The sequence below is a fragment of the Oryctolagus cuniculus genome, chromosome 19, assembly GCF_051225735.1.
Source record: "Oryctolagus cuniculus isolate XC-2025 breed Fujian yellow rabbit chromosome 19, ASM5122573v1, whole genome shotgun sequence".
Taxonomy (NCBI): domain Eukaryota; kingdom Metazoa; phylum Chordata; class Mammalia; order Lagomorpha; family Leporidae; genus Oryctolagus; species Oryctolagus cuniculus.
The window spans coordinates 41386980-41398035 of NC_142885.1; the positions used below are offsets into that span (position 1 = coordinate 41386980).

General features: G+C 45.5%; 1 protein-coding gene across 1 annotated transcript; it reads right to left on the bottom strand.

Moving 5' to 3' along the window:
* Positions 1 to 8116: 8116 nt before the first annotated feature.
* Positions 8117 to 10271, bottom strand: LOC149120500 (protein FRG2-like). The gene is made up of 3 exons (XM_089320807.1): positions 10151 to 10271; positions 8923 to 8997; positions 8117 to 8352 (listed from the first exon to the last, which is right to left on the bottom strand). The coding sequence occupies exons 1-3, from the start codon at positions 10269 to 10271 to the stop codon at positions 8117 to 8119; spliced, it is 432 nt and encodes a 143-aa protein (XP_089176933.1).
* Positions 10272 to 11056: the final 785 nt, after the last annotated feature.

Sequence of the window (11056 nt, forward strand, 5' to 3'; positions counted from 1 at the left end):
TATTTTTTTTTATGTTTTAGTTTTCCTTTTCTGCTGTTGAGTCATCTTCATCATCTTCAGGTGCCCGTTTCCTGGAGCTGCCTCGGCCTCCTCACATTCATCAGCATCCTCTTGCACTCCATGGCCCTCTTCCTCCACGCCCTCCTCCTCTCCACCTTCTTCCTCTACCTCCTTGTGCGCCTCCTACTCCCCACTGTCCTCATGAGCGCTCCCATTCGGCAGGGGCGCCTCTTCGGTTCCCAGCCTTGTCCAGGACGTCCTTGTTCTCTGTAAGTCCTTGGTGGTGATCTGGGAGCGGGTGTCAGGCCAGGGTGGTCTGGTTTGGCATGGCGAGAGTGCAGAGACTGGGGCCCAAGTTGCAGGATTCCACAGCAGCAGAGGCGGTGGATGAGTGGGGAGCTGGATGCCACAACAATGCAAAGAGATTTTAAAATAACACCTGGGGTGGGATTCATGATGCAGCAGGTGAGGCTGTGGCTTGCGATGCCCCAATCCACTGCAGTGGGCCTGTTGGAGTCCCAGACACTCCCCTTCCAATCAAGCTTCTTGGGAATGCATCTGCAAGGCAGCTGACGCTAGTCAAATCCTGGATCCCTGCCATGCATGCATCCCTGAAGAATCCCTGGCTCCCACTTCTGCCCAACCCAGCCACAGCTGGGGCAGGAACTTGGAGGAATGAGTGATTATGTGCAAGACCTCCAGCTGCCTCTCTCTAACTTGCTCATTCTGCCTTCTCTCTCTCACTCTCTCTCTCTCTCTCCCTCTCCCAGACTCTTAAATAAACTAATGTGTCTTTTTATTTTGGAGGTTTATATTCATTAAATAAAAGTGAAAAAAAAATGAAGTATACCAATAAAAATAAATAAATAAAGAGGCATCCATTTTAAGAAGTGTGACAAACTGTCTATAGTTCTAATTTGCCTCTCCCAGATGATGAGTGATGTTAATCCCTTTTCAGATACTGGTTAGATGTTCATAATTCGCATCAGGAAAAACACACGTGAAGACACTTTGCTGATGCCAAATAGGGAAATTTTCGCTTTTGAATTTTGTCAGTCCTTAAGTCTGGCAGCTGTTACTCCTTAACAGTTATGTGGTTTAAAATATTTGTGCTGAGATACATTTCTGAGCTCCCTGAGTGTTTAATAAAATTACTTCACAGTTTCATATATGTCTAGGCAGCTTATTTTGATGATTTTTGATGGAGACTACATTTAAGTCTGTAAATATGTAAAAACGCTTGTGTTCCTTAAAGGAAATTTATTGTTCTCAAGATATGGTTAAAAACACACATTCAGGACTTGAGAGTCCCACAGTAGTCTGATATTTTATTTCCACTCTGACACAGTCACCCTCCATGCAGGCTCAGAACTTTGTTTTTTGTTGTTGTTGTGGCAGCCTTCTCTCTCTCTCTCTCATATATTTCCTCTCTCTCTCTCTTTCTTTTTTTAGAGAAAGAGTTTATTGGGGGAAACCTGACAGGCGGGAGGGAAGGGGCAATGAAGGAAAAGAGGTAGTATGAAAGCATAAGGGAGAGATACAGACAGAGACAGAGACAGAGGTCAGGAGATGGAGATGGAGATATAGATGGAGATGGTCCTGGAGAGAGCAAAGGAAAGAGAAAGAGAGAGACATGTTCAGGAACAGGTCCTTTTAAAACTTTGCCCAGGGGCAGGCAGGGAAGTAGAAACAGGGAATCCCATTAGGAAGGGAGTGGAGCTTGACACTGGTGATTGGGCCTTGTGGCCACCCACACCTTTCTCCTTGTAAAGTAAATACCAGACAAAATCTCATTTGCTGCATGGTGAATTTTATGCCTGGAGAGCTTTCTCAGTATTTTCAGTTCTTACAGGCTGCACCATCACATGCATGAACTCTGACCTTCTGCAATGAAGAGTGAAAAAAAAAGCTTCTTTATGAAATAATGCATTTCATACCTGCCATTTCTTTATTTTGAAATATTTATTTTTGTTTATTTGAAAAAGAGTTACAGACAGAGAGTGGGAGAGTTGGCGAGATGTCTTCATTCTGCTGGTTCACTCCCAAATGGCTGCCACTACCTGTGATGGTTCAGGCAGAAGTCAGGAGCCAGGAGAGTTATCTGAGTTTCCCACATGGGTGCAGAGTTCCAAGTACATGTGCCATCCTTCACTGCTTACCCTGGCTCATTAGTAGGGTTCTGGATCAGAAGTGGAACAGACAGGATGTGAACCAGTGCCCTAATGGGATGGTGGCATCCCATTACACCAAAATGCCGGCCCCATGTTTTTAGAAAGATTTATTTTCTAGCCTGCCTTGTCTAAATTGTAAGTTCCATGAGGTGAGAAGGGCAGCCTCATGTGGAAAATTCTGTGTGTGCAGCTCAAAATGTTGCCTAAAACTGCAAACCTGAGTAGAGATCAGCCATGGTGTTAGGGAATGGCCAACCATGACACACCCATGCTCCAATGCTAAATGATGAAAATCACACAGCCAGGCCCAGCACAGTGGTGCAGTAGGTTAATCCTCTGCCTGCAGCACAGGCTTCACATATGGGCACTGATTCTAGCCCCAGCCTCTCCACTTCCAATCCAGCTCTCTGCTGTGGCCTGGGAAAGCAGTGGAGGATGGCCTGGATACTTGGGCCTCTGCCCTCATTTGGAAGACCAGAAAGAGGTGCCTGTCTCCTGGCTTCAGATTGGTGCAGCTCTAGCTATTGCAGCCATTTGGGGAGAAAACCAATATAGGGAAGACATTTCTCTCTGTCTCTCCCTCTTACTGTCTCAAACTCTACCTCCCAAGTAAAATAAATAAAATCTTAAAAAAAAGAAAATCACACAACCACAAGTAGAAACAAGGTATTCAAAGATGTGCTGCATCTGCCTTTTAAAGCCCCTCCTCAGGGTGGTGCTCATGCCTATTGGAGAGAGGAATTCCATTCTCCTGTGGATCACCAGTCATGCTTAAGTTTTCATTTGTGGTGTTGATGTGACCCTGATGTAAGGTCCTATCATTGTGTCCACTGCAGGCACACAGTGCTAGAGGGCACACAGACTGAAAGGTAGGCACTGGTCCCCATTTCATTTCCAGCCCAATCACCACTCAAAAGTGTTATTCAGGCCCTGCCTAGATTTCATGCTGCAGAATCAAACAGCCTGTACCCATGTTTAGAAAAGTCTTCCAAATGAAGAGAATCAAATAATCAACAAGATTAAATTTTATCTACACAAGCTAGGAAATCCTAGCTGCTCAGTAATGACCATATCAAAATAATCAATTGTGACAAGTTGCAATGTAAGTCCTAATATTCAAAGGTATATAGAAAGTGAAAAAGGCATTTCAATGTGCCAAATTAGAATAAGTGAGATATCATCTGAGGGTGTCTGGTTACAACTTCATTGGTCACCACCTGAGGGTGTTTAAACCTCATCAGTCACTGATTTCTCTGCAGAAAAATTCCAGCCACATGGGGAGCTGACCCAACCTCAATCTCCCTAGTCACCCTGGAAGCTCAGGACACTCTGTAGAAGGTGCTCAGCACCCACAGTTTAGCTGAGGACACCTGGGCTGTCATCATACCTTAGTGCTGTTGGCCTTGCTACTGTGTCACTCCTGTGTGTGTGTTTCTGTGAATTCAAGGGAACTTCAAAGACTTTATGTGTCCCAAATCTCACCTAGCAGTTAAACCAGCAGATTAGACACCTGCAGCTCATTTCAGGGTGCCGGGCTTCTAGTCCCACCTGACCCCTGATTACTTTATGCTGGTGAACATCCTGGGGTACAAAAGTGTCAACTCCATTTCAGCGCTGTGGCATAGCAGGTGTAGCCACTGCCTGAGTCCCAGCTGCTCCACTTCTGAACCAGCTCCCTGCTTGTTCACCTGGGAAAGTAGGAGAAGATGTCCCAAGTACTTGGGCCTCTGAACCCTCATGGGAGACCCAGAAGAAGCTCCTGTCTCCTGGCTTTGGATCATCCAAGCTGTGGCCATTATGGCCATTTGGAGAGTGAGTCAGGTGATGGTTGATCTCTCTTTCTCCCTCCCTCCATCTCTCTCCCTCTCTCTCTGTCTCTCTCTCTCTCTCTCTTTCTCTCTCTGTTTCTGCCTTTGTCTCTCTGTAACTCTGCCTTTCAAATAAAATAAATAATTCTTCAAAGAAATGAACACTCGGGTAGTTGAAACACTGCCACTCTCCTGAGAAACCTAGATTGAGATTTCAGCTCCTGGAGTCAATGTCCCAACTCTAACTGAAGAGGCTTAAGATAATGAACCAGTAGATATGACCTCTCCATCCCTCTGCCTCTGTGTGCATCTTTTGATCTCCCTCTCCTTCTCTCTCTCTCTCTCCCCTGGTCTCTAAATTAGTTAATTAGTGAGGGTTAAAATGAGTCTGTGGAACACATGCATTATGCAAAATATCTGCTTTGATTCAAAAATTGTAATTGGGCAGGCCACATGGCAGCACTGTGAGTTAAGCCACAATTTGGAACAGCATCATTGAATAAAGGGATTCACATTCAAGTTCTGACTGCTCTGCTTCTGTTTTAGCTCCCTTCTACTGTGCCCGCCAAAGCATCAGATGACAATCCAAGATTTTGAGCTTGTATTTTTTTTTATCTTTTATTTAATGAATATAAATTTCCAAAGTACGACTCATGGGTTACAATGGCTTCCCCCCCCATACCGTCCCTCCCACCCACAACCCTCCCCTTTCCCACTCCCTCTCCCCTTCCATTCACATCAAGATTCATTTTCGATTATCTTAATATACAGAAGATCAGCTTAGTATACCTTAAGTAAGGATTTCAACAGTTTGCTCCCACACAGAAACATAATGTGAAAAATAATAAATGATTTTTTTTTAAATGATGATGAAATCAGATCAGACCTATTGTCATGTTTAATCCCAGTGAGAGTCAAGTTGGAAATTGATAATTTCTTTTTTTTTTACAGAAGATCAGTTTAGTGTGCATTAAGTAAAGATTTCAATCGTTTGCACCCCCATAGAAACACAAAGTGAAATATACTGTTTGAGTACTCGTTATAGCATTAAGCCTCAGTGTACAACACATTAAGGACAGAGATATTCCATGCCAACAGAAACCAAAAAAAAAGCAGGTGTAGCCATATTAATATGAGCTTGTATTAATCTTGGAAGAGCCCTGAATGGAATTACCAGCTCCTGATTTCTGCCTTGACAAGCTCCATCCATTCAGCCATTTGGGAAGGGAATCAGTAGATGAAAAGTTTTCTTTCTCTCTCCCTCACTCTCTCTCTTTCTCCCTTTCTCCCCATTGCTGTGTCAATAAATAAATTAAAGAAAGAAAGAAATGAAATTCTACATAGGAAATTAATTTGTGTGAATCTGTTTTTCCATAAACCTATGAAGTAGCCTCATGCATACAATGTCACATAGGAATATACTATTTCAAATGGATAACACATCCGGACTCATCCATCTGTCAATGGGTACTTACACTCTTTCCATACACTGGGACTACTAGTGAGCATTGCTGTACTATACATGTGGTTCCATCTCTCTCTATAAAGAGATTTGGTTTCTTTGGATTTATACCCAGGAGAGGGATTGTAGGATCTGTACCAGTTTTAATTTAAAATTGCTCTATACTCTGAGAATTGTTTGATATCATATTCTGAGGAAAGCTAAATTTTTATTTTGGGTAAAACCTCTCCATCGTTTCCTGCAATGGCTGTAGTAACAAACATTCCAGCAAAGTACTTGGGCCTCTGAGCTTTTATGGCTATTTGGGGAGTGAGCCAGCTGATGGTTGATCTATCTCTCTCTCTCTTTCTCTATTTCTCTCTTTCTCTCTCTCTCTTTCTCCATCTCCTCTGCCTTTCAAATAAAATCAGTAAATCTTAAAAGAAGGTAGTTGAAACCCTGCCACTCTCATGAGCAATCTAGTTTGATATTTCAACTACTGGAATCTATATGTCCCATCTCTTTCTAAAAGGCTTTTGACCATGAACCAGCAGATATGACCTCTCTGTCCCTCTGGATGGAATTCCAGGCTCCTGATTTCTGCCTTGACAGACCCCAGCAATTCAACCATTTTGGAAGGGAAGCAGCAGATGAAATTTTCTCTCTTTCTCTCTCTCTCTCTCTCTTTTCTTTCTTTTTCCCCTTGACTATGTGACAATAAATCAATATAATTAAATAAATAAATGAAAATCTACATATGAAATTCATTTGTGTGAATCTTACTTTTCCATAAAGCTTATGAAGTATCCTCATACACACATTTAATATAGAAATATAATATTTCATATGGATAGCACATACTTATCCGTCTGCCAATAGGTAGTTAAACAGTTTCGATAAGTTGGCACTACTAGTGAGCATTGCTGTACTAAACATGGGGTGACATCTCTCTCTACACAGGGATTTCATTTCCTTTGCATTTGTACCCAGAATAGGGATTGTAGCATTTGTAATAGTTGTTATTTCAAATTGTTTTATCTATTTGATAATTATTTGTATAATATTCTGAGGAAAGCTCAATTTTTATTTTTGGTAAAACCTCTCCATCATTTTCTGCAATGGCTAGAGTAACATATATTCAAGCAACAATGGATAAGTGTCCACTTCTTCCCACATCCTTGTCTACACATCTGATCTTTTTTTTTTACAACTCAGCAAACAAAATTCCAGTTATTTTATGATAAAATGTTTCACACATATGTCAAGAATGTGGAAAATAAAAAACTCAATGACAAATACATAGACAAAAAAAAGGGAAACCTTTGGCTTTTGTGTGGAGGGGATTTTATTTATTTATTTGATGATAGAATTATAGACAGACAGAGGGAGAAACAGAAAGGTTCCACCTGCTGGTCCCTCAGGAAATGGCCTAAATGGCAGTAGCTGAGAGCCAGAAGTTTCTTGCAGGTCTCCCATGCAGGTGAAGAGGCCCAAGCATCTGAGCTATGTTCTACTGCTTTTCCAGGCCATAGCAGAGAGCTGGTTTAGAAGAGGGGCATCTGGGACTCCAACGTGGTACCCATATGGGATTCTGGCACATCAGGCAGACACTGAGCCCACTCTACCACATTGCTGGCCCCTATCTTTGGCCTTTTTAACTATCTCATACTAAACAACTACTTACAGTACAGCTAAGTACATACAAAAAAAAGGAATGCTTGACACAAGGTTTTCTGTTGTTGCTTTAGATATTTTAGAAAGATTTTTTTATCATTTGATATGTTAATGAAGAATTCACATGACAAGTACAGAAAAACCATACAAAAACAAATTGAAGGCTAGTTTGGTCATCCCAAAATCATTAAAATTGGCTAACCCGTAACAACATGCACAAAAATAGAAAACGTAAAAAGAGAACAAAGGCACACCCTTCTAATGCACTTTTAAACGCAGGCCCACCCTGTCATCTCCCCTCAGAGTCCTCCTGAGCACTGCTCCACCCACCTCCCCAGAACTTCTCCAGGTAGAAAACTTTACATTGACAAAAATGCACAAGTGTCAATGATGACCTCTTAATATGTGCTTCATTTAAAAATTCAAGTCAGTTACAAGGACCCAGATTGGTAATGTGAAAACCGACATTCTTCTGTCAAGGAAAGAACAGGTTCCTGATTCCAAGGAAGTCGCTCGAGTTCCTTTCCTATGGCCACCCAGATTCCCTCAGGCATCAGCTCATCCCCACTACAGGGTCTCTGCTGGGCTTGCAGAGAAGTAGCAGCAGCAAGTCTTTCTGTGTGTCAGAGATGCGCCCTCTAGTGTCCACCATGCGGGCTCCCCAGCACAAGATTAGTCTGATGCCCTGTGTGCCTCAGGTTCTTCCTGTTCAACAGAGGGCTGGCCTTCCCCCTCCTGGGAGGAGCTCTGAGCAGGTGCCCGCGACTGGACAGCAGGCATGTGCTCCGGGGCGGGGGCTAGGGCCGGGGCCGGGGCCGGGGCCTGGGCGGAGGCCTTGGCCCGGGCGGAGGCTGGGGCTTGGGCCGGGAGGAGCCAGCCCTGGGCAGGGAAGGCCCAGGCTGCCTGCGAGGCCAGCGCATAGCAGCTCTGCATGGCGCTGCATAGAGGCCCGCGGAGCTGTGCCAGCGCAAACAGCTGCTCCTGGGTCAGCGGGAACTGCGCCTGCTGCGCCTGCACCCGGGCTAAATCTTCATAATGGCCTCAGACAGAGAGCGCAGGGAGGTCACCAGGCTCTTCCGAAGGGGCGGTGGGTGGTCTGCTGGGGACCTGGACCTGTGCCTCCTCTTGTGCCCATTGCGGGCCCTGGAGGATCCCCTTCGAGGTTCCGCATGCGCCTCCTGAATTCCTCTGTCATTTCCATCGTCCGAAGGTTTTACTTTCTTTTGCAAAGTCACGCTGAGCTCATGCACACAGCTGCCTGCAGAGACACACGGGAGACACTCAGCACAGCTCCTTGGGCCCTAAAACCTAAGTCCTGCCCCCTTCACGTGAACCCCACCGAATCCTGCACTTCCTTCCCCACAATGGACTCCAGCAGGAACCCAGGCAGCACCCATCCTCCCCCTCACATGCTCTTGGGATCTCGAAACTGCTCTCAATCTCTGACAACCCCTCCCTTCCCAACCTTGGATAAGCTCCCTGGTCCTGACCCTCTAGGGAGAGAAAGCACGATGCTACCTGTCCCCGTGTGGCTGCTGTCCTCAGAACTGATTGTCCTCTTCCTGGAGCTCACCCCGTCACAGCTGGACTCTGATTCTGCAAAACACAGGGAGTTGGAGTGCCTGCCTCCAAATGCACAGCCACAGCCCAGGTCTACCCAGGACACAGGGAGCAGCGCCTCCCACCAGCGCTCCCTTCCCCTCTGGTCCCCGTACCCCAGCATCTCTGAGGTGCTGCTGACCCATCTGGTCTCAGGGCCCCTGTCTCCCAGAGAAGACTGTGCCACAGCACCCTATGACCTTCTCGCTCCGGGTGAGTCTGAACTTACCTGCTCTGGCAACGCTGCTTCTGCCTCTGAGCTTCCTTTCCTGGGACTTCTCCTCATGTGGACTGGGCTTGGATCCTACATCAAAAGAGAGTACGTATGACTGAGTTTCCCCACGAAATAAAATAAAAATTCCCCACGTGTATAAAATTTGTGTCCTCCAAAGGTTGTTTGTGAATCTCTTTGTCTACAAAATCGAACTTAGTATTTCAAGTATTAAGGGGAAGGGGCCAGCTCTGTGGCATAGTAGGAAAACCCACGGTCTGCAGTGCTGCCATCCCATTACAGAACTGGTTCGAGTCCCAGCTGCTCCACTTCCAATCCAGCTCTCTGCTATGGCCTGGGAAAGCAGTGGAAGATAGCTCAAGTTCTTGAGCCCCTGCACCGTTGAAGGAGATGTGGAAGAAGCTCCTGGCTCCTGGTTATAGACCAGCACAGTTTTGGCTGTTGCTGCCAATTGGGAGTGAAGCAGCAGATGGAAGATCTCTCTCAAACTCTGCTTCTCCTTCTGTGTACCTCTTTCAGATAAATGAATAAATCTCTTTAATAAAAAGTATTAAGGGGAAACTAATGAAAATAGAAATGGATCAAGGGTGGGGAATAACCTGAGAAATGGACAATGTTTAGACTGGGTGATGGGAAGGGGGAGCCCGGCTGTTGAAATCTTGGTATCTGAATAAGGAGAGATCACGTGCACAGCAAGCTCCCTGACAGATTGGGTTGTCATGTGAGTTTTCCTCCATACTCCTTCTGAATCCTCCCCTACCCTCATAAAATGCCAGAGCATTCGGGTCATGAACTATTAGGGACATGAAGACTTTTCTTGTGAATTTCCAAAATGTGGTTTGAAAGAAACGTTCCTTCTTTAGTGACATGTCTCAGATATTTGTCATGAGAATGAAAAACTAATAACATGTATGCATTTGATCCCACCGGCCCCCGTTTTGTCTCAGATTTCAAGTTTCTGGCATCCTGTTGGCTGAGCCAGTTAAGCCAGGATCAAAGGAAAATGAGCACATTAGAGTTACATAGGTTCATTGCTGCCACATGTCTCAATAGGCCCCTGGAGCTACCAGCTACTTCCCATTTCCCACTTCAAAATGAAACCCTCCATCACACACACAGACCAGCTGCCAGGTTCCAAACCACTTTCCGCACTCACCCTGACATCCCAAGGACCTACCTTGCCTTTGCAGGCAGCTCTCAGGGAAATCAGAAAACAGTGTCTCACCTTGTCCTTGTGGTGGTTTCTCCTCTTCATCAGTGCCCCCATCTTTAAAAGACCTTTGTGGGGAAGAGGGCAGCTCAACTGAGAGCCCAAGAGCTTCCTGGTCTGCACTTTCCTGTGCCATCCTGAAGTTCAAGGTTCCAGGCTCAAGTGTGCAGAGAGGGAGGATAGCCCTGCTCCATCTGCCTTTTAAAGCCCCTCCTGAGGGCGGGGCTCATGCCTATTGGAGGGAGGAATTCCTTTCTCCTGTCAATCACCAGTGCAAGCATCAGTTTTCACCTGTGGTGGTGGTGGTGGTGTGACACGGATGTAAGGTCCGTTTTTAGTGTCCAATGCAGAAATACAGTGTGAGAGGACACTGGGACAAAAGGCAGGGGACTGGACCCCAGCTCTTCCAGCCCAATTACCACCCAAATGTGCCAATAAGACCCTGCCTAGATTTCCAGCTGCAGAATCAAACAAGCTGCATGTTAACATTTCTAGAACAGTTTTCCACTTGGATCCGGTGCTGTGGCATAGCCAGTAAAGCTGCCACCTGAAGTGCTGGCATGCCATATGGATGCCGGTTCCTGTCCCAGCTACTCCACTTCCTATCCAGCTCTCTGCTGTGGTCTGGCAGAGAAGTGGAGGATGGCCCAGGTCCTTGGGCCCCTGCACCCAAGTGGGAGACCAGCAGGAGGCTCCTGGCTCCTGGCTTCAGATTGGCTCAGCTCCTGCCATTGTAGCCATATGGGGAGTGCACCATCAGATGGAAGAACTTTCTCTGCCTCTGCCTCCACGTAGGTTTGCCTTTCAACTGAGTAAAGAAATCAGGAAAAGAAAGAAAGAGATAAAAGGAAATGTTTTCCATATGAAGAGAGTAATCAATAGGATTCAATTTTATAGACACAAGCTAAGAAATCCTAGCCG